This window comes from Rousettus aegyptiacus, unplaced genomic scaffold (assembly GCF_014176215.1).
Source record: "Rousettus aegyptiacus isolate mRouAeg1 unplaced genomic scaffold, mRouAeg1.p scaffold_m13_p_7, whole genome shotgun sequence".
Taxonomy (NCBI): Eukaryota; Metazoa; Chordata; class Mammalia; order Chiroptera; family Pteropodidae; genus Rousettus; species Rousettus aegyptiacus.
Genome location: NW_023416310.1, coordinates 89,379,511 through 89,402,514, shown reverse-complemented (window position 1 = coordinate 89,402,514; position 23,004 = coordinate 89,379,511). Strand labels below are relative to the sequence as shown.

The window sequence follows — 23,004 nt, the reverse complement described above, 5'->3', positions numbered from 1 at the left end:
GGGAATCTGCATTCAGCCGGAAGCCAGAGGGGCTCTACCAGTGACAAGCCATGGTTAGAATGTAGACACAGCCGTGCAGGAGATCAAGAGGCTTCGGGCTGCTTTTGGAGGGTTTGGTGCTGTGGTGTTTACTCAGGTCACATAAGTGAGTGAAAATATGCCAGGTGACAGGTCTGCATTGAATACCACGATTCCATTTAACATTTTCTTGTAGGAAATATAGCTATTTGAGCCTGGAAATGCTAGTTCTTGCTCATTGAAGCCTTGTTTCCAATAGCAAAAGAAAAAAAAAAAAAAAACAGAAACAACCTAAATTGAAACAAGCTATAGAATACTATGTAGCCCCAAGGAACATTGTTGATTAAAAAAAAAAAAAAAAAGTTTAAGAAAAGCTATGAACAGTGGAAAAGCATCTTAAGCTTCATCCGTAATATTTTTTGAGAAAGAGTGTTATTTATATATTATTTACTTAAGTGAAATTGTTTTTTAGAAATACCATCCTTTAGAGCAAGGGTTGACAATTTTTTTTTCCTGCAAAGGCCCAGACAATAAATATTTTAGGTTCCGTGGGCCACACGTCACCATCGCAAACTGCTCCGTTCTGCTGTCATAGTGCAAAAGCATTCCCCAGACAGTACACACGAGCATGGGTGGCCGCTTTCCAACACAACCTGTGTATGGAAACTGAAATTTGAATTTCATATACTTTGCATGTGTCACCAAAAAATTTTTAAAACCGTTTAAAAACATTAAGACCATTCTAAGCTCACAGGTGCAAAAGTCAGCAGCCAGCTAGCTGATCTGGCCCCAGAGGCAGCAGCCAAGATCTGATTGAAGCCTCACCTCGCTCCCAGCCACACTCACCTATTTTGTCCTCAAATATCCCTGTCCTTCAGGAACCCCTCATGACCCTCCTGTGACCTTCAGTGACCCCTCCAGCTGCTGCCTCTCAGCTCTGCCTGTCTGCCCTTGGGGACCCTCCCCTCCTGGCTGCAGGACTGTTTTTTCCTGAGCAGGACTCTGAATAGCTCCATTCACCTTGGCAGGGGGAATCCAGAGAAAGGAATTTTGTTTGAGTCCCAGAGAAGCCAGGACTCAGGACTTTGATTTGCCTTTGAAATCAGGCCCCCTCCCCTGCTATTGGGGGGGCGGTGACCCTGGCCATTTCCCTGTTCACGTGCCGCTTGCCCCACAGTCTCCCCTGCAGCCCCTGTCACCACGTCGTCCTCGGCTTGGCAGCTTCAGGTGGCTCATCATGGACCCCAGAGCCCTCTGCTTCCTGTCCTGTTACCTGCTCCTCTGTGTTATTTCAGGTACGGGCCTCTTTCTCTCATTTTGGTGAATGTTTTACACCCCTGGGATGTCCTGTGAACAGCCCCCTCGCACCCCACTTCTGCCTTGCCCAGGAGTGCCCTGTTGACAGCGTGGGGGAGGGAGTGAGCACCGGAACCCTGGCTTCAGGAGGCTCAGTGCAAAGCTCGGCTCCTCTGCTCACTGTCCGTGCCAGCTCGGTTGGGTCCTGTCACCTCTGTGAGCTCAGCTTTCTCACCTGTATAATGACAGGGACGGACTGTGTGATCTTCCAAGCCCTTTCTTAGACCCGACAGTTCTCTCCGATCTGAAAGTCAGAGGCTATGATTTAGACTTCTGGGGTGGTTCAAGCATGTGGAGCTCTGAAATCCGTCAGCACAAAGCCTGGCTCCTCCACTAACCGGCAAGATTTAATAAAACTAAGTCTCTCAGACTCAGTTGATTTAGGAGTAAAGTGAGAATAACAGTAACCTCAAAATTATAGAGTCGTTTTGAGTATTAAATGATGTAATGTATATAAACGTTTGGCCTAGAGCCTAGTACATAAACGCTCAATAAGTAGCAGCAATATTATTTTAATTTTGAAGACCCCAATTATACCTAATCATATCAAGATTATATACTTTTAAGAGTCTGCGTGTTTATTTCTAAATTCTTTGACTCTGAGAGCCTATGATATTGCTCACGAAATCAACATTTGAGGGCTCCATCAGGGGCACAGCCCAAAAGATTTCTAGCCCAGAACCTGATCGTTGATAGATCCCCAGGGAAGGCTGAGGCCCCAGAGAGACCTTTCTTCCATCTCTCCACTTCTAGCCACCCAGGAAGAGGTTGAGACTGGAGCAATCTCTGCGAGAGACTGTCTGGGCTTGGAACAGGATTCAGAGAGATGGTGTTATCCCAGACTTCCTCTTCCAGATCCTGCCTGGCCATTGGCGATATTCCCACTTGGTGCTATCAGATGATTAGGGAGCCTTGGCTGGAAGGGAAGGGGCAGGCACTTTCCTGGTGAGAAAGTAGCAGTTTTGGTAGAGGGTTGATGGTTGGGATCGGAGTATTTGAAGAAGGAGCTGGAAGGTGGGAAATACTGGTGGTGATGAAGAAAAGATTTAGGGCTAGGGTGGGAGAAAGGCATTCGGAATGATTCTACTTCCTCTTCCACAGGGAAGAAAAATTAGATCAATGGTAAAAGTTGAAGGTAATGGTCAACATTTGCAAGGATTTCTTAGCATTCAGAGCCATTCGGCACTGAGATATGCCACTGGTGGGATTGCCATGGGCCCTGGAGTCAGGCTGGCCTGGGTTTGAATTCGAGATCTTCTACTCCTTAGCATGGACCTTGGGAAAGCTAGCTTCTGTGAGCCTCAAGTTCCTCATCTGTAAAATCAGAATAATACTTACTTTGCAGTCATCAAGAGAATGAAATAAGAAAATGTATATAAAGGGGCTAGTACCATTCCACAAATACTGCAGTCTCCATCAGTGGCGGCTCTTTGCGTATTTCGATACTGAACTCCCTCCCCATCACTAGACATATCTAAGTGCAGGTTAAGCGACCTCTTTTGGAGCATGCTTTAGGAGGTGTTGAAATATTGGTGGCAACTTGGACAAGGAAATGTGTAAGTTCCCTTCCATAGCCTCCCAGCAGTCCACTTGTGAAAAGTTCATTCTAAGGAAGCAATCTGATTAAAGGTTTATGAACAAGACGATTATTGCAAAATTGTCTACTTTGGCTAAGAATGTGAAAAATCCAATACCCAACAACAACAAAAATAAATCGTGATACACCCCTACCATGAAATATCATGCGAGTCATTAAAAATGTTGGTGCACATGTGTTTGACATGGAATGACAATCACGACATATTAGTAGGTGAAAATCCAGGTTAAAATATCTATTGTATTGTTCCATTTTATTTTTTAACCAAAAAAAAAGCTATTTAAATTATATGCATTAAAATAGCCTTGAGAAAATATGCTTCACATATTCATGGTGGGTATCTCTGGTTAGTAAGTTTAGAGGCAAAGTTAGTTCTTTTTCTTGGTTCCTCTGTATTTTATAATTTTTCTCTAAAGAGTGGCAATAACTTGTGTAGTAGTAATAAAAATGTGAAAGGTCCTAACAGAACTCTGAGGTTCTATCAACTGCTGGGGTGACGAGAAGACAGAATTCGAGGTGAATGGCGAAGCCGATGACCCCTGACCCATCGTGTCTTTCCTGCAGCTGAAATTCAGGAGCCTGTCAGCATTCCAAAGGCTCAGAAAAAGAGGGGACTCAAAGCGGCCAGCGCTGGTGAAGTGAATCTCTCAGGAGCCCCAGGCGCGAGAAAAACCAAATTGGACCGGAGCCAGAAATCCTTGCGGATGAAGCTATCTTTGGAGGCCGCAGCCCCGCAACCCCTGGCCTCCTCCATCCTGACCCAGGTGTTAGGGAGGGGCCGCTTCCGGACTGTGGGGGACTCTCTGAGCCTGCGCGCTGGGGAGCCCCTGGAGCTGCGCTGCCGGGGAAAGGTGGTCCACTGGAGGGTGCCCAAGTACCTGGAAGAGGAGGGCGAGGGACGCTTGAGGTATGGGGTGGAGAACTCCCTGTGGCAGCCCGAATGGGTCCAGGGGTGGGTCAGAGGATACTGGGCAGCACTTTATAAGCACTTTAACAGTTTTTTTTAAAAAAGATTAGAATGTCCCAGAACTCACGCTGGTCATCCTGTTAAGTGCAACTGTAGGCACCTAAGCGAAACAGTGAGGTGGGCTTGCAAGACCTATCAGGTGCATAGTGGTTTTGCAGAACAGGAGACAAGGCTTCCCGCAATCCTGGGATGTCAATTCTGGGGACAGCGAATAGTGCCTAAAGGGAGAAAGGTGAAAGTGGCAAGGCAAAAGAGGCTCACTGTGCCGCCTGTCTGTGCTTGGGTGTCAGGCTGGAGGCCACGCTTCTGTCAGGGGAGCCATCATAGGGAAGCCGGAAATAAAGGCAAAGTTGGCCCTACCGGCATTGCCCACGCGAGTACAGAAGAAAATCAGGCAGAGGCTGGGACATAAAACTGGCTTCGTTTCTCAATTCGGTCTCTTAAAGTGAGATTTCCTGGGGCTCTGCCTCCTTTGGCGGGTAGGGGTGCTTAGGAGGCATTTGCTGGCCTGAACAAAGGGACACAAGGAAAGAGCCAAAGAGCACAAAGGAGTTTGGGGGATTCCACTTAAAATGTGTGGGCAAGGTCAACGGGGAGTAGATGGACCCAGTAGAAGTTGCTCATGAGGCCTGAGAGATGGTTGAGCCAATCAGAAACTGTGGGCGGGGCGAGTCCAAATCCTGACAGCTAGACTGGGAAAGGCGGAAAGACTAGGCGGGTGGGGTGAATGAAAGTTGGGGACGAGGACTCTCAGCCAATGAAATGATGCCACTAGGCGTCTCAGGCCATTCCCATCTCCTGCCCACCCCTGTTCCACCGACTATCTTTCAGAATCAAGCACTTCAGCCAGCACAGTCGGTTACAGCTGATGAATCCCACGGGTGCAGACACAGGGGAATACAGCTGCTGGGCTCGGCACTGTCAGGACACCGCGTGCGTGGAAGGAGAGGACCGTCAGGAAAAGACTTTTATCTTCTTCACAGGTGCCCCAGAGCCAGGGTCTCCAAGAACCTCAGTCCAGAAAAAGGCCTCCAAACATAACTGCCTCAAGTCCTCCCCCTTAGTCCCACCTGTAAAGTGAGGGAATTGAGCTGGTGGTTCTCCAAGATCCTTCTGGTGACGTCCTCGGATTCTGTGGCCCATCCCGTGTGGAACTGAGGAGTCACAGAGCCCAGCTTTGTTCCAAAGAGGGAACAGACGACTCTTCTAGGTTTAGCAGTGTCTCCCTTGCTCAAATCCAACCATAACAGTGGTGATTACCAAATCTAGAGGTTCTTGACCCCAACTATCAGTGTCGCCTGGAAGCCTGTTCAAAACAGATTCCTGGCCCCCATGCCCATTAAGTCTGGTTGAAGTCTGGAACCCTGGAATGCCAACAAGTCCTACAGGGAAGTCCTATATTTGGGAGGATTTGGAAACCAGCAGCCAGTGCTTCCCAATTCTAGTTGCTCATTAAGGTTACTTACGGAACTCTAAAACTATTGATACCATGACACTCCTCCCTCTCAACGAGCAAGGTTCTGATTTACTTAGTTTGGGGTTGGTACCCAGGAATCAGTTATTTTAAAAGCACCTCGAGTGATTTTAATGCTCAGCTAAGGTTAACCATTGCATTTGTCTCACTTTAGAGCCACTTCACCTCATACAGAGGTCACTGAACCAATGTGGCTATTCAAACCTGAATTAAAATGAAATAACGTTTAAAATTCAGTTCCTTAGTTGCACTAGCTATATTCAAAGTGCCCGATAGCCATGTGTATTAGACGACGTATATCTGTATCACAGATACAGACATTTCCATCATGACAGAAGGTTCTACTGGACAGAAATGCTCTAGAAAGCTGGTCCCCAGATAATTCCTACTCACTGCATCATTATGTATCCAAGAATCTGACCTGAGACCATTATTAATAGTACCTTGGAAGAGTTTGATGAACATTTGTTTCCCACAGTCTTGCTGCCTCATATCTGGAATCTCATTTGCTTTTTATCAGCTCTGCAGAATGGGATTATTACTCCTACCTGACATGTAGGAAGAACCAAGGCTCAGAAGGAAAAAGTGATTTGCTTAAGATCCCACAGCTAGTGAGTGGCAGGATTCGGAATCAAACCAGACACCTTGACTTCAAGTTTAGTACTTCCTGTAATACTCCTCACACAGGAGGACCCTTGGAGACCAAGCCTTCTGAAACCCCTCATTGTACAAACGGAGACACTAAAGACCAGCGCCAGGCCCTGGGGTGCACTCTGTGAGCTTGTGGGAGGAGATGCCCCGCCTGCAGAGATCCAGTTCTTAAGGGGAAACGGCAACATCCATAGGTCAGGGGTGGTGGTGGGGGTGGGAAGGGAATTAAAGAGGGGGGGAAAAAAGATGCTAAAGACCAGAGAGGAAAAGAGAGTGTTTAAGATGCACAGCAAGCTAATGATAAAGCTAGAACAAGCAGGCTGGTCTTCAGCTCCCAGTCCAGGACTCCTCGCCAAAGAGGAAAGAACACGGAGAATGGAGATGGGCAGGGAGAGCGGAATTTCAAGTCCTCACGGGATACTTCATGCTCATGGGTGGTGGTAGAGCCTTAGATACAACACATCTGTCCCGAGCTCATTCTTCTCTCTCCCTTCTTCCTTCCCAGACCCAGAAGAGCTCTTTGTCCCCACAGAGAATTATTATGAGGTGGTGCAGTTACGCAGTCATCAATCAGTCCTGCTTCCCTGCCAGGTGACCAACCCCCTGGCCCAGGTGACGCTGCATCGGGAGTTCCCCCCGGAGGAGGTCCCAGTGGATGGGACAGACATCTCCTTTGATGTGAAGAAGGGCTTCACCATCCACCGGCCCCGAGCTTCCTTGGCTGGTTCTCTTTTCTGCCTGGCCAGCCTAGGTGGCATGAGACAAATCTCTACCAAGTACATGCTGATCTACATCAACTGTGCGTGAGCCTCGGGTTCTAGGTGGGCAGGGTAGGGGAGGACATGGGGTGAAATGCCTCTTTTGGGAACCTCAGATTTAAGTTCCGTGGATTTTGGAGTTCTAAACAACCAACAACCTTTCGACATCCTCCATATATTCAAACATCTTTCCAGATAGCCAGCCAATCAGCTATTGAGCTAGCTTGTATCAGTTCAGCCTTTCTGTCCATCCACTCATTCTCAATCAAGTCACATTGGTTCATTCATCCATCCTCCCTCAATCATTCCGTTCACCCGTCTCCATCGGATCAACTGTTCCATCATCTACCCATCTTCTATTAATTCATTATACCCACTCACACATTCTCTATCAATTCAACCACCTCAACCCTTCATCCTCTATCAATTTAACCATCTCACCCATACCATTCAATCATTCTAACAATAAATTCAACATATTTGTCCCCATTTATCTCCCTTCTCCATGGCAGATCCATCTTCCTCACCCAAACCCACCATCCAAGCTTCAGCAACATCAGTCCAACTGGGAGAGAACTTCAGTGTGACCTGCACAGTTCTGGGTGAGCTGGAGATTGCTGTGGACTTCAGCTGGGAATATCCAGGGCAGAAGGTAAGCAGAGGGTAAGAGGAGGCTGTAAGCGCGTGTCTATGTGGTGGTGTGTTAGGGCAGGGGATGGGAGTGAAGGATTAGGCTGAGGGCCAGGAATGATCTCAATTAAGTGGGACCATTACTTGACTGGGAATCTGATAAACCTGGATTCTAGTCCCAGCTCTGACACTGCTTCTCTGAGTGACCTTAGGAAAGTGACTTCCTTTTTCTGGGCCTCAGTTTCCTTACTTGTCAAATAGAGCTTCTTCTCAGGTTACTATATAAAAATGTGTAACTCATTCCTTTGTTAATTTATCCAGCAATAATTATTGAGCACCCGCCATATGCCAGACACTATACCAGGCGCTGAGGCTACAACGATGAGTCAATAAGAGATGGCTTCTGCTCTCTGCAAGCTCGTAGTCTAAATGGGTGGGAGGAAGTGGGAAGTGAACAGTCACCTAGAGAATACTATGTGCTACGTCAAGGATAAAACAGGAATGTGATCGGATGTACTTAAGATAGAGCACTCAGGGCATCTTCTCTGAGGTGACGTTCAGGCTGAGACCAGACTGGCCAAAATCACATGAAAATGGGGCTTGAGCAAGCACTCAGGCCCTATGGCTGGGTGTATGTGTGTGAGTGATAGACCAAACACATTAGCAACTGTTTCCCGGGCACCTGCTGTGGGTCCAGACCTTCCCAAGGAGGTGTTGGAGAGGTGGGGGTAGTGATGTTTTTTCCGCTCACAGACTTTACCCTCATCACCCTCAAACACCAGGGAAGGGCTGTGCCTAATACTGATTACTTCAGAAATTCTTTTTCTTCTTTGGAAATAAGATGTTCTAGTAATGCTAAAAGGAGATTTACAATAATCAGAAATATAAAATATCTAAATGTCTCAGGTATTATTTTTATTTTCTTAAAATGACATCGATTGTTTTTGTGTGTGTGTTTTACAAATTCCTATTTCCCCCACCCCCTCCCCTTTGGCAATCATCAGCGTGTTCTCTATATCTGCGGGTCTATTTCCATTTTGTTTATTCATTTGTTTTTTAAGATTTCACATATTAGTGAGATCATCTGGCATTTTTTTCTGTCTGATTTATTTCACTTAGTATAATACCCTCTAGGTTCTAGGTCTGTCCACGTTGTCTCCAATGTGAAGATTTCATTTTTTATTGCTAAATAATATTCCATTGCAAATGTGTGTGTGTGTGTGTGTGTGTGTGTGTGTGTTTATACATACATCACATCTTCTTTATCCATTCATCTATTGATGGACATATATAAGTTGCTTCCATATCTTGGCTAAAACTAGTAATGCTTCAATGAACATAAGGGTGCATTTATCTTTTCAAATTAGTGTTTTTGTTTTATTCAGGTAAATATCCAGAAGTAGAATTATTGGATTGTATGTCAGCTCTATTTTTAATTTTTTGAAAAATCTCCATACTGTTTTCCATAGTGGCTACACTAATTTACAATCTCACGAACAGTGTACAAAGGTTCCCTTTTCTCCACTGAGAGGTGAAAGATGATGTCTCATTGTGATTTTAATTTGCATTTCACTGATGATTAGTGATGTTGAGCATCTTTTTTTACATATCTGTTGGCCATTTGTATATCTTCTTGAGAGAAATGTCTGTTTAGATCCTTTAGATCTAATTTTTAAATTAGATTTAATTTTTTTTTTTTTGGTGTACAGTTGTATGAATTCTTTATATACTTTGGATATTAGCCCCTTATTGGAGGCATCATTTGCAGATACCTTCTGCCATTCATTGGTTGCCTTTTTGTTTTGTTGATGGTTTCTTTTGTCGTAAAAAAGTTTTTTCGTTTGATGTAGTCCCATTCATTTATTTCTTCTTTTATTTCCTTTGCATTTGGGGTCAAGTTCACAAAAACTCCTCCGAGACCAAGGTCCATAAGTTAAGTGCCTATGTTTTCTTCCAAGCATTTTTTTTTTCAGGTCTTATATTCAAGTCTTGAAACCATTTGAGTTCGTTTTTATATATGGTGGCAGATAGCTGTCTAGTTTTATTCTTTTGCCTGGGGCTTTCTAGTTTTCCCAACTCCACTTATTAAAGAGATTTTCCTTTCTCTATTGTATGTTTTCAGCACCTTCATCAAAAAATAGTTGCCCATGTATGTGTGAGTTTATTTCTAGACTCTCAATTCTGTTCTATTGGTCTGTGTGTCTGTTTTTCTGCCAATACCATACTGTTTTGATTATTATAGATGTATAGTGTAGTTTAAAGTCAGCTTTGCTCTTTTTTTCTCAAGATTGCTTTGGCTATTTGGGGTCTTTTGTGGTTCCATATAAATTAGAATATTTTTTGTTCTATTTCTGTAAAAAGTGACGCTGGGATTTTGATGGGGATTCTAATTTGTATTTGTCTTTAGGTATCTTTTGATCTCTTTTTTTTTCTTCTCTGACTCCATAGTTGTTCAGTAGCATGTTGCTTTATCTTCACATATTTGTGGTTTTCCCAGCTTTGTTCTTATAATTAATTTCCAGTGTCATACTGTTTTGGTCAGAAAAATATGCTTGGTATGATTTCAACCTTTTTAAATTTATTAAGATTAGTTTTGTGTGCCAACATACGGTCTATCCTAGGGAATATTCCATGTGCGCTTTAGAATGTGTACTCTCAAGTTGTTTGGGCTGGAAAGCTCTATAAATTATCAATTAATCTGTTTGGTCTAAAGTGTTATTTAAGGCAGATTTTTTTTTATTGGCTTTATATCTGGACGATCTATCTATTGCTGCCAGTTGGTCATTCAGGTTCCCTACTATTCCTAGATTTCTATCTTTGAGCTCACCAATTCTCTCTTCCATCTGTTTGGTCTATTTCCGGTGCTCTCTAATGCATTCCTCATCTCATTTATTACTAACAGACCTCAAAGGAGAAATTGAATAACCAACTGACAGCAATGGATATTGAATTCTTCAGCTCGAGAATTTTTTTTTGTAGTTCCAACCTCTTTGGCAAAGTACTCCTTTTGTTCATTTATTCCTGAGCTCATTTTAACTGCCTTTCCGAGTTTTCTTCATAACTGCAATCTTGAATTCTGTCATTTAAATCACAGTATTCTGTGACTTTGAGTTTGGTTTCTGGAGTTTTCATTTTCTTTCTGTGCTCCCAAGATACCTTGGTTGTTCATGCTCTCTGATAGATTGTGCCTCTGTGCGCATTTGAGGTAGTGAGCTCTTTAATTGTTTAGATACTGTTTTGCTCTCAACAATTCTGCAGGTTGATAGGTAGGGCACTTTCTTCTGTTTTCCAGTAGATGGTGATATAGTGCAAGTTTTCTCTTACCTGCACCATTCGCACCTCTGAGCTCGCGGAGTGGCATCCCTTGGGTTGAGGTAAATGCTGGTACCTACTGGGATGATGGGTGTCCCCTCTGTGACCAGCTTGCCTCAGTTATAGGGCAGGATATGGGGGATTGTCATGGGTGTTAGAGAACTGGTTTTATGAACTCCCAGGGCTACCTCCTTTTTTCTAATGCCCACTGACCCCACTGTTTTTGGAGGTGTCTCCACTGCCAGGATGAGTAGTAGGGCAGGGGAGGCAAGTTTGCGATCTCGCGGCTCCGCCTCCCTGCCAGCAATGGCTGTTGGCACTGCTGTGTTGTTCGCGCTTCCCAGCCACCTTTACCTGGCTCTGCCGCAACAGGGAAGGGGAAGGGAGATAGATGCCTTTTCCCAGAAGGAAACCGCTTCTGCCCCTTACACTGCAGGCCCTAGTGTGAGGGCTGAAGCCCAGCTCCACTGCTAGGATGCTTGCTGAAGACACAGTGGGCGCCGAACTGCATCTGCGGCCACTGCCCCTCTCCTTTCCTTGTCCTGCCTCCCCTAGTCATGGCAATACTCTCACCTTCAGGTGTCCCTGTGTGTGGACCTTGAGCAGGGAGTCTTTGTTGAGTTATAGTTGTCCAACTTGTTATAAGAGGAGAAACAAATGAGTCGTGTCACTGCATGATGGAAACGCCATTTTAGGAATTCTTAGAAGGGCTTCCTGGAAGAGCTGAAGTTTGACACGAGCCCTGGAGGGAGGGCTTGACCCAGCAAAGATGTGATGAAGGTGAGCCCCCCTCCCCCCCCGCCCCTGCTCCCTGCCTTAGGACAGAAATAGTGGGGGGTCATTTTCCCACTTGTCGAAAGTGAAAGCTGAGACCCAATAAGGGGAAAAGAATATGCAGATGGTTGGGAGACAATGGCTTCACTGTGCCAGCATCTCCCCAAACTTGTTTCTTGGAATAGCAGAATACCTCCCCCCCAAAAATATTCCTGGGAAGTCACTGCCTCATAACCATCACCTGCCTTGGAGATTCAAAACCCGTCTGCACAGGGGACAGATTCAGTGGTCTGAGTCTCCTCAATTTAACTTTGCTTGACTCAGTATTTCCCAGACAATTTTGATAATGGACCCCCAACTCCCCCCTCTCTTAGGGGAGGGAGTACCCATTAACATCCTCACAGAACCACACTACCACAAAACCCACACAGAGATGCTGATCTCGGCTGAGTTACCTCCTGCATCTCAGTGAATAGGGGAGGAGATTCCAGCTTCTCGCCAGAGACTTGAGGAGCTTCACATTTTCTACAAAGAACCTGGCTTTTCAGGTGCTCTGCCACTGAGGTGTGATCTTGGACAAGTCATTTTGTTTTTACCTGCCCGCTGGTACCCAAGTCAGAGATGGCATCTGGGCAACTAACAGACAGTTATCTTTTATCCCTGCAGCTGGGCCGACCCCTCTATACCAATGAACAGGCCGACTTGGTACGCCGGGAGGGCCAGGTGCAGCAGAAGGCAGCGAGCACGTTGTACGTGGAAGAGGCCCGGGCTGGGGATGCTGGCGTCTACACCTGTCGGGCCACCAACCTTCAGGGTACTGGGACTGCTACCACCCACGTCCGTGTGACCCAAAGCCCCCACGTCTCCCCTCCCCCTCCCTAATTCCCTCCCTGGCTACAAGTAGCTGTGTGTGGAGCAGAAGCAAGAGTAGGTAATAGTGTGAATATTCGTGCTTTTTATGCCAAGGAGGTGCCTTCTCAGGGCAGAGAGAACCTTAGCCTTAACCCCTTGCACTCTTCCGCCTCTGCTTTCATACCTCACTTCAACCTCACAGCCTTATTTCAAGCCCTGACCTGCCAACCTGAACTCCAGCCCCAGGATCTGAGGCTAGGCAAAGCTAGGGCCAGCGCAGCGACAGTGCCCAAGGAGGGAGCCCAGAATTGCTGGTGAGTCACCCATGACCCAGGACTTATTTCTCAAAGATGCCTACCCTGAGCAGAGGTCGTCAAGAGGACCCACCTCCTCCCTCTCCCAGGAGAACACAGAGGCCAAGTAAACATGATACTGTGCATTCTATTTAGTTTCCATAGCTCGTCTGCCCCAGGGTGAGGCTAGGGTCACAGCTTTATCCCCTTACATCCACCATAGGCGACCCGAGGGGGACCCTGCGCCCCACAACTTGCCCCTTCTCCAGCCCAGCTATACCCCATTAAAACGATGCTTTCTAAAAGGCATTCTGCAGCCTGAAGTGCTTGCGTTGGGGTAGAAACTTGGTCAAAGAAGTTTAGGAAATGCTGAACACTTTGCTTCCTTCTTGAGAATTTGCAATGTACACCAGCATATTAAAGGTTCTGAGAAGTCCTGCAGTTTACAGATCTGTTTAATTTGATTGAACCTAGAGATTCTCAAATCGCTTGGCCGTTGATTCTTTTCTCGGGTGTGCCCATTAATGTCCAGCCACCCAGCATATCCCAGACAGGCTCTGGGAAGAGTTACGTGAAGAAGCATGAGTGTAATTCACTCCAGAGCAGCCCCAAGGCTCCTTCCTGGATGACCCGTTTGCCCATGGCCAGAGATTCAGCTCGGGACTCCCCTAGACCTGATAAACTCCCAGAAGTAGAAACAGATGACAGAGGCAGTCTGGGACAATGGAGGAAGCTTCGGTTCTAGTGGACTGACTTTTTCTATGTGCTGGCCCAGGGCTGGGGAATGAGGTGGGGGGCTGGGGCCTCGAGCAAGGCCCTGTGGCTCCTGTGATCTCAGTCTGCTCTCCTGCTGAAGAGGAATAAGAGCCTGCTTCAAGGAGCGAATGCAGATCACCGAGGAGGGGTGTATGTGGAAGCATTTCATTAAAATGCTCTGTGCCAGGGGAGGGTTATTATCGGCTGCTGCTGACCTGACTTCCTGAGAGTAATCTTAAACCCACAGGTGTCAGGGCTGGACAGAGCTGCTGAGGTGGGTTGCTCCAGCCACCCCTTTGCACCGATGAGGAAGCGAAGGGCCAGGTCCTACGGGCCGGGGATCGGGGGTGTTAGAAGGGGTGAAGGTGGAGAGCAGGAGTAAAAGACCAGAGGAGGAGGGGGACAGGTAAAGGAGCCTGGGGAGAAAGAAAAAGCGCGAGACGGGACAACAGGCGCGGTCCCAGTCCTGGCTTTGTGGGTCTCACGCCCTACCTCGTTTTCCCCATCTGTTCAGGGATGAGGTTCCAGCTTTGGCTGTGGCGTATGCTCAGACCCGCTAGGTGGCCTTGGTGCCCACGTGGCACTGAGACTAAGGGATCAGAAGGGCTGAGGAGTGAACGTTGCCTGGTCAAGGAGGAGGAGCTCTGGTCATAACCCCTGGGCAGACCAGACTCTGGGGCGCGGAGCAGTGGCGGGCCGACACCCTGCCCAGCCCCTCCTCGGCTGGGTCGGCCCCTTACACCGCCAGCACCAAGGGCCTCCAGTGACCCCCTCCCAGCTGCTCACCTTTCCCAGTTGATTCAAAGGCTTTGGCCCACTTCCTCCCCTGCCCCCCCAGCTCTGAGTCTGACCTTCGGACAATCCTAAATGGGACACTGTAGTAACTCAAGAGTTATTTGTTCAGTTCCCCCAACTGTTTTAGAAGCGCGGTAAACTGAGGCTGAGAGAAGGTCAGGGCAGAAGCGGGGACATCTAGGAGTAAGGTGATGAGCTGGCAGCAAAGCTGACATGTTAGGACAAGGAGGTTGTGTCCTCTTTGTCAGATGGCCTAAGCGGCACGGTCTCCCCCTGGGAAAAGCCTCGGAACTCCCAGATTTGGACAGAGTGAAGGATGGGAGGAAAGGACTCCTCTTGCTTGTTCCCTGGGCCAACTCAAGGGAAGGCGCTTCTTGGGGCCTCCAAAACCCCATGGGCGACTCTACATGGCCCAAGCCCCTGGGGGCTCATGAGCACACACCCTGGCTCTCATCTCACCCCTGCCCTCGTCCCCTCCTGGAAACAGAACGAGAGGCTCCTGCTACCTTCTCTGGAAAGTCCTGAGAGGGAGCTGTGACCACAGGTATCATGGCTGCCCAGGACCTGAGCCTATGTGGCAAGAAAGGAGACCTCGGTGGGGGTGACTGAGGCCAGGGGGAAGGCGGGGGAGGCATCAGCCCCAAGGACCCGGTACAGCAGCTCCTCCTTCTCTTGCTGGAGCTGTCGCCTTAACTGCGACTCCTTCTCCAGGGCTTCGCGGGTGAGAAGTAGGTCCTCCGAGAGCTGCCTGTGGATGCAGACAGAGGCCAGGGTTGCCTCTCAGGGTCTCCAGTGACTGCAGAGACCAACCCATCGCTCTAGGACACCTTCCTTACGTGGCCCGCCAGCCTGCTACAGGGTCCCCACTGCCCCATCTTGCCCTGTTGAACACAAGTGTGATTCAATCTGCTGACCAAGAAGCAAGGTCCTCACAGGCAGACGGCTCCAGGTTCAAATCTACTCTACCATTTGGCTGTGTAACTTTGGATGAGTTACGTAACATCTGCTGAATTTCAGTTTCCTTATTCGTAAAATGGAAATGAGACTATTAGGATAGAGCTCTTAGATTAATTATGAGGATTAGATCATATGTAAAGTATTCAACAAATTATGCCTGACACGCGATATTAGCTCTCATGTACTAAGCCCTTAGGACTGATTCACTCATATACATTCCTTCATTCGTTCGGCCTCTTGAGTTATAAGTTCCTGTTTTCTCTTCCCAGATTGGGCTTCCCCATGGAGCCCACTCAGCCAGGATGGGGACAAACAGATACCAATCAGGGCCTTTGATTTCGGCTTCTGGGCAGAGCTGGTCTCTAGGGACACCCAACTCCTAACAAAAGAGGAACCATATTCCCGGGATAGGCCCGGGCCCACCTGTGAACCCATTCCCCGGGCTTCTCTCAGACTCTACACTGGAGATTTTGGCGAACAGGGTGGGGACGGAGGAAGGGAGGCAGGGGGCCGGCTACCTTGACACAACCGTCTGGTTGCGGCCTCGGACGTGCAGGTCCTCATTCTCCTGTTGGAGGGTGGTGATTTTCTCCTCCAACATCAGGTTTTTTTCTTTCTGTAACAAATTAGAATGAGCTCTGAAAGCCACCAAATTCACATGGCACAATGCATGTGGTCTCTCCTCCCTCTCATCTGTGGTCACTGAAAACACTGGTTCATTCTAGACCAAATGTTACATTCCATAAAGCAATAAGGTTACTTAAAAAAAAAAAGAAAAAAGTAAAAGTAAGGAGTGAACAGAGAGCTGCCGACTTTTGATTTGGCTACATGAGAATGTTAAAAAAAAAAAAAAAAAGATAAAAGAGTACAGCCCCTACCTTCTAGTATCCCTATCGGTTCATAAGAGAAAGGATACATATAAATAAAAGTATGTCTGTTATGCGATGCCATGAAAATGGCTGAACGACATTTATAGGGAACATTTGAGATGGTCTGATTGCGTGGCACACACGGGACCATTGAGATTTCTTCCAGAGCAACATAATTTCTGTTCAGAGTCAACCCTTGGCTTCCAAGGTCTTCCTTCTGGAGACAAAGCCAATTGTGTCCTCAATGCCTGCTGTTCCCCAGGCCTGTCCTTGCTGTCTCTAGCCTCCCATCTCTGTCTTATTTTTCAGTCTCCCTCAGCCCCTGCCTGATATGTGACATCTGCCAGCCCCTCCTAATTAGCCGGGCTAACTGCCCTGATGTCACTCAAGTTATAGCGACATTAGTGGCCAAGAGAAGTACAGGTCCCAGATGACAAGGAGCCACTGCTTGACCCACATTGGCCGCAGACCAGGCTCAGCTATCTCAAGGGCCAGCATGGGTGGCAGGTCAGAGCTGGTGGGAGCCTCATCAAAGTACCTACCCTTTGCACACCTGACAGAGGAAATGCCCAGAAAGCAGAAGCCTGAGGCTCATCCCCCCAGCCACTTCGACCCACGCACCACTGTTTCCATGAGGATCAGCCGCTTGTCTAGCTCGTGAATACGCTCATTCTTCATCTCGATGACAAAGTGCAAGCTCTCCAGCTCCTGCTCCCAGAACTGACTGGGGCTCCCATAATCCTAGACAAGGACACAGAGTGACTTCGTCAGATCAGCAGACAGAGGGGCATGGGCTACATCCCTCCTCCCCATTCTCCCTCCAATTTACTCTTTGACCCAGGAAGTCACATCCCTTTCTTGGCCAGTGGTAAATGCTTAATATGCTCTATCTCATTCTATCCTAGTTACACCCCGAGGCATCACAGATGAGGAAACCATGGCTTATTGCTAAGTGGTAGGTTTGCCGTTTGCATCTAGTTCCTGCTGAATCCCAAGCCTGAGCACTTTACTATCCCACAAGCTTCTCTCTGAGCCTTACTTTTCCCCTTAGTGACATGGGGACCCTATTTCTTTCAGTCTGTTGTGAAGGTAAGAGTGTCAGGCCTGAGCCTTATCCTTGAGGAGGGACTGACCTTTTTTATTGCCCAGACCCTGGCCTTCCTGGCAATTCCAAAAGGAAAGGCCCCCAGGTGTACCGCCGCCTACCTTGATGTGCTTCTTGTAGTCTCGGCTCAGAATGGACTCCTCTACTCTCTTCATCTTGGCCTGGAAGGTCTCCAGCTGTGAGGTCAGTCCATCAATGGTCTCCTGGAGAAGGGAGCAAGAAAGAGATGATCAAGGCCCGGTTGGTAAAGGCTGTAGGTAAATTCTTCATATTCCAGAGAAGTATCAGTTTTGAATTCTTCAGCCAGATTTTGCTCTACCCTAACCAAAAATGTAGGCTTAAACCACTTCAACCACTGCTTCGAACATATCAACTCTCTATAGCCTTGGGGGCAATGAATGCTCTGGTGTTCAAGGCTGGTGTGTGGTCCACGTTCAGAATACAAACACACTGGGCTCAGTACACTCTCCCAGTCTCATCCCTCACTGCTGCCCTCTCCTCACCTCCTGCAGGCAAATATCACATCACTCCTCCAACTGCAAGGTGCATTCCTGTCTCCATAGTTTTTCCCTGCCAAGAAATTCCTCCACCCTAATCTTGCCCATTGCCTTTAGGATAGACTGACGCCCCTTAATATAGCTTACGGGCTCTCCCCATTTGGCCCTTGCCGACCTCTCTTGCCTCGGCTCTCTCCCCTATGCATACTCTCTCTATACCCCAGGCATCTTGGGCTCCATTCAGTTCCACAGGTATTCCGTATTTTCCCCCTTTCCTCCGCACCTTTAAACATACTCTTTTCCCACCTGCCTACGGCGCCCTTCATATCCTTCTTCATCTGAAGAATCCCAACCCATTCTTCAGGTTCTAGCTTATGTCTCACTACCTTTAGGAAATTCCTGACCAATCACATTGGGTCAGATGCCTTCTTTCACACCTCTCTGTGCGTCTACTCGCCAACCTAATCACACTGTAGCAACCAAGCTTCTGAGGTCTCCAAGATCCTCCTAGCAGTCCTTGGAAAAATACACCAACCCTAATCTCAGACCCCGTCCTCCTGAGCTAATAGCCTGGTTGCCACATCAAGGGGCCTGTATACATGGAAGGAAATCATCTCTGTCCCTCATACCTAGGTAGGGGCCATCGGCTTGGGCTGCTTGGGGGCTCCATGCTGCTTTCTGACAGGTCCTCCCTACACTCACAGAGACTGACAGGGCCCAGCCCCTCTCACCTGCAGGGCCGTCTTGGCCTCCTGGAAGGAGTGGGTAAGGGCTTCTTTCTCTTGCTCATGTGAGGCCTGGAGGACTGTAGGGAAAGAGGACCTCTGTGAGCTCAGACAGCCAGACGCTTTACCCCAAAGCCTTCTGGCAGAACCCATGGGGGCCAGAGAAGCCAGGTGACCACCTGGGGCCCACACAGGCCAGGAGTCTGGGAATGCTCTTATCCATCTCAGGGGCTTGGCATTGTGCCGGAAATACAGTAGCTATTTAATAAAAGCTCATGGAAATGGAAACGAATTATACCCTGGAACTGTGAACCAGACCAGATTGTGGGTGTCACCCACATCTTGCTGAGACTAAGATCCGAAGATCTCGCAGCAAGTTCATTCATCTTAGACCACAGCACAATGTGGAAAATGCATAGGGCCAGTGTTTTGTAAGCTGGGTTAGTCAAGTCATAAAACCATAAGTTGTCAAACTGTGGCACAAAACTGCAGTAAGTACATCAGACTTGGTGCCAGAAAATCTACCTGGTCCTGATTTTGCTTCTTCCAAACTGAGAAACTTAGAAGTCCCATTAGCTCAGCTGTGAAATGGGTCAACAAGCCTGGCCGAGATGAGGGTTGAGAAAAGGACATGCAAGGGCTTGCCAGGCCGGCCAGGGCCGTGCAGAGCTGGAGTTATCATTTCCCCAGTTAATACGGTTATACTTTTCATCCCGCCTCCTCTACAAAGTTCCTTCTGGAAAATTCCAACCTCGTCACAACTGAAAGAAGATGACATGGAAATTACTAACCGGTGGTAGGATGGGACATAGGATAGAGAGGACAGCAAATTTTAGCATAGCCAAAGGGTCAGGTGTACAGGGGCCTGTGTCACAGTGGGCCCAGAGAAAAAGAATGTCCAGTAAGATGAATGTGATACAGCTGTCAAACATTGATAAGATCAGCTATATAAAAATGATGGGCCTAATTGGCATATCAAGACAGGTTCTGATTTCAGGTAAGATGGAGAAAATACACTGATACTCCATCTAGTCTGTCTTACTGAATGTAGCTCTAAAAAAACCTGGGCAGAATAAATGCAGCAGGAAGACTGAGCAAGAAGTACCACTGAGTTTGAAGTACCACGGAACCAGTAGATGTAAACAAGACCTTGAATCTCATATATTTTAATATCCAAAATATCCAGGATATAATACAAAATCGCTCAGCACATAAATCCAAAATGGCTCAGCATGCTATCCCAAATACTCGGCATAAAAAGCAGTGGGGAAATCTCAACTTGCCTGAGAAAAGAAATTCAACAGAGGCCATTGCCGAGATGCCACAGATGCTGGAATTATTAACAGAGACATTAAGGCAGATGTTTTTTAAATGCTCCATGAAGTAAGGGTGAATGCTCTTGAAAAGAATGGAAAAATAGGAAGTCTTAGCAAATAAACAGAAGATATTAAGAATCAAAAGGAAATTTTAGAACCCCAAAATTACTATAAATGAAGTTAAAAACTCACTGAGTGGACTCCATAGCAGAATAGAGATGACATAGGAAAAAGCTAATGAAGTTGAAGAAAGATCAGTAGAAATTATCCAGTCTGAACAACACAGAGAACATATTGGGAAAAAACGAACAGAGCCTCTGGGACCTTTAAGACAATACCCAAATGTCTAATGTTTGTGTCATAAGAATCTCAGAAAGAGTGCAGTGCAGATAAACAATTTAAAGAAAGAATGGATGAATGCTTCCCAAATCTGGCAAATCATAAACCTACAAATTAAAGATATTCACTGAGCCCCAAACAAGGTAAACCCAAAGAAATCCACACCCAGACACACGATTGTTGAAAATTAATGAAACAGAAAATATTTGGAGTGAAACCAGAGAAAAATAGTGTATTACTTAGAGGAAACAACAGTTTGAATGCCTGTGGATTTCTCATTAGAATTCTTGGTGACCAGAAGGAATAGGAACATTTTTAAACTGCTAAAATAAAAGGACTGTAAATCCAGAACTCTATAGCTGGTGAAAACATCCTTCAAGAAAGAAGGTGAAATAAAGACATTCTCAGATGAAGGAATACTAAAAGAACTCACCACCAGCACACTTGTTCTAAAAGAAATTCTTCAGACAGAAGGCAAATGATACCAGAGGAAAACTTGGAACTTTAGGAATACAGGAGGAGAAACAGAACTGGTAAATACCTGGGTAAATATAATGGACTATCCTTCTTCCCTTGAGCTCTTTAAAATATGATCGACGGTTAAAAACAAAAGTTATAACATTGTCTGGTATTCAGTGCACGTAGCTGTAAGACATAAGACAAGTACAAAAAAAGGGGAGGGGGAAGGATAGAGGGGCTTACATGATGGTGAGGTTTTTACATTCTAGTTGAAGTGGTAAAATAGTAACTTAAGCAGGCTGTTACATATATTGCCATTCTTAGAGCAATGATTATACACACATGCGCACAAAGAGAGATAGTAAAAGAGACAATAGTAAGTTAAAATGGAATACTAAGAAATGTTTGAATACTCCAAAAGAAAGCAGAAAAGCAAAAATAGAGGATAAAGAAAAATAGATAGAAAACAAATACCAAAATGATGGCCCTAAATTCAACCATATCAATACTATTAAATTAAATGATCTAAACACGCCAAATAAAAGACAGTCTATCTGAATGGATAAAAAAAAAACAAAAAAAACCCCAAAAAACCCTGACTATGTGCCATTATAAGTAACCCACTTTAAATACATGTCATTTAAAAGTAAAAGGGTGGAAAAGCAAAATTAATCGAAGGAAAGCTGTAAAAGGCCAAACTATTCTCAGATGAAGTGCACCTAAGAATAAGGGAGATTATCAAGGATGAAGTATATTACTAATGATAAAGGGGTCAATTCTCCAAGAAGATGTAACAAATCCTAAATGTTTGTATAGCTAACAATGGTTCTTCAAAACATACAAAGCAAATACTGACAGGACAGAAAGGAAAAATGTATAAATATGCAATTTTAGTTGGTGACTTCAACACTTCTCAGCATTTAGTAGAAAAAATAAGCAGAAAATCAGGAAGAATAAAGCAGAACTGAGCAAGACCATCAATCAATTTGATTTGATTCATTTATGAAGTACTCAGCCTAACAATAGCAGAATACACATCCAAGTGTGCATGAAACATTCCCAAGATAAACCATATCCTGCGTCATAAAAACAAATCTTAACAAATAATAAAAGGAGCAAAATATAAAAAATGTTCTTGATCATAATGGAATCAAAGTGGAAATCGGTAATAGAAAGGAAACTGGAAAATCTCCAAACATTTTGCAGGAAATGCATTTATAAATATCAATGAGCCAAAGAGGAAGTCTCAAGAAAAATTAGAAAATATTTTAAACTGAAATAAAATAAAAATACAAAATGTCAATTTGCAGATAATGCAGTCGTACTTAGGGGGAAATTTATGGCACTAAGTCCTTATGTGAGAAAAGGGGAAAGATTGCAAATCCATAATCTGAACTTCTAGTTTAAGAAATCAGAAAAAGAGGAGCTAACTACATATAAAACAAGTAAGCAGAAAGGAGGAAATAAAAATAACAGAAATCAATAAAATTGAAAACGAACAAAAAAAAAAAGAGAAATCAATAAAACCCAAAGCTGTTTATTTGGGGAAAAAAAATTGATAAAACTCAATCAAGACTGACAAAGAGAAACAGAGAACTCACAAATTACCAAAGAAGAGATATCACTACAGATACCTTAAATAGCTTCTGTATTTAAAACAATTTTAAAAGACTACTACAAAGAATTTTATGCCTATAAACTTGACAACTGAGATGAAATGTACCAATTCCTGAAAAACTACAAACTACCAAACTTCCCCAAAGTAAAATATACAACCTGGACATTCCTATAACTATTAAAAACTTTGAACTCATAGTTAAAGACTTTCTAAAAAAAAAAAGTATCCAAACATGATTTCACTGGCAAATTCCACTAAACATTTAAAAATACTATAATACCTATTTTATACTTTTCCAGAAATATAAGAGGAGGGGACATTTCCCAACTCATTCCATGCAGCAATCTTTACCCTTATACTAAAGCAGACACATGGTACAAGAAAACTAAAGACCGAATATCCTCCATGAAGATAAACACAAATGTGTTCAGTAAAATATTAACAAATCAAATTCAGCAATGTATAAAAAGAATAATATACCATGACCAAGTAGGTTTTGTGCCAGGAATGCAAAGCTAGGAGGGCAATATTTGAAAACTCAAATCAATGCACGCCACCATGTTAACTTAACAGTCTGTAGAAGAAAAACTCATCATTATATGAATCATAGATCTAAATGTAAAACTTAAAACTTTTGGAAGACAACACAGGAGAAGATCTTTGTTACCTGGGGTTCAGCAGAGTTTTTAGATATGACACCAAAAATATAATCAATAAAAAAAATAATAAATTGGAATTTATCAAAATTAAAACCATTGCTTTGTAAGTGGCACCCTTAAGAGAACGAAAAAACGCTCAGATCAGGAGAAAAATTCTTGCAAATACAAAGGATTCGTATCCAACAAATATAAAGATCTCTCAAAACTCAACACTAAGAACAAACAAG

At 45.3% G+C, this 23,004-nt stretch overlaps 2 protein-coding genes across 3 annotated transcripts in view; one reads left to right on the top strand and one right to left on the bottom strand.

The window, feature by feature from the left end:
* The first annotated feature begins 1,212 nt into the window (after positions 1-1,212).
* Positions 1,213-12,419, top strand: LOC107497145 (platelet-derived growth factor receptor-like protein). The gene is made up of 6 exons (XM_016118693.2): positions 1,213-1,313; positions 3,536-3,878; positions 4,770-4,921; positions 6,569-6,862; positions 7,334-7,473; positions 12,204-12,419. The coding sequence occupies exons 1-6, from the start codon at positions 1,256-1,258 to the stop codon at positions 12,417-12,419; spliced, it is 1,203 nt and encodes a 400-aa protein (XP_015974179.2). The 5' UTR covers positions 1,213-1,255.
* A 1-nt stretch (position 12,420) lies between these two features.
* CCDC69 (coiled-coil domain containing 69) overlaps positions 12,421-23,004 on the bottom strand; it is a 33,331-nt gene continuing 22,747 nt past the window's right edge. For both annotated transcript variants that reach the window (XM_016118740.2, XM_016118741.2), the window contains 5 exons: positions 18,393-18,466; positions 17,266-17,367; positions 16,681-16,800; positions 15,709-15,806; positions 12,421-14,981 (listed from right to left, as the gene is read on the bottom strand). In XM_016118740.2, coding sequence (XP_015974226.2) covers positions 14,804-14,981; positions 15,709-15,806; positions 16,681-16,800; positions 17,266-17,367; positions 18,393-18,466 — 572 coding nt within the window. In that variant the 3' untranslated portion in view covers positions 12,421-14,803. The remainder of the gene's footprint in view (positions 14,982-15,708; positions 15,807-16,680; positions 16,801-17,265; positions 17,368-18,392; positions 18,467-23,004) is intronic.

What these genes read in the sequence shown, in the direction of transcription:
- LOC107497145 (XM_016118693.2), top strand. Translation starts at nt 1,256, where the DNA reads ATGGACCCCAGAGCCCTCTGCTTCCTGTCCTGTTACCTGCTCCTCTGT. An exon ending in GACTTTTATCTTCTTCACAG is followed by an intron (nt 4,922 to 6,568) that starts GTGCCCCAGAGC and finishes CTTCCTTCCCAG; the next exon opens with ACCCAGAAGAGCTCTTTGTC. An exon ending in GGGAATATCCAGGGCAGAAG is followed by an intron (nt 7,474 to 12,203) that starts GTAAGCAGAGGG and finishes TTATCCCTGCAG; the next exon opens with CTGGGCCGACCCCTCTATAC.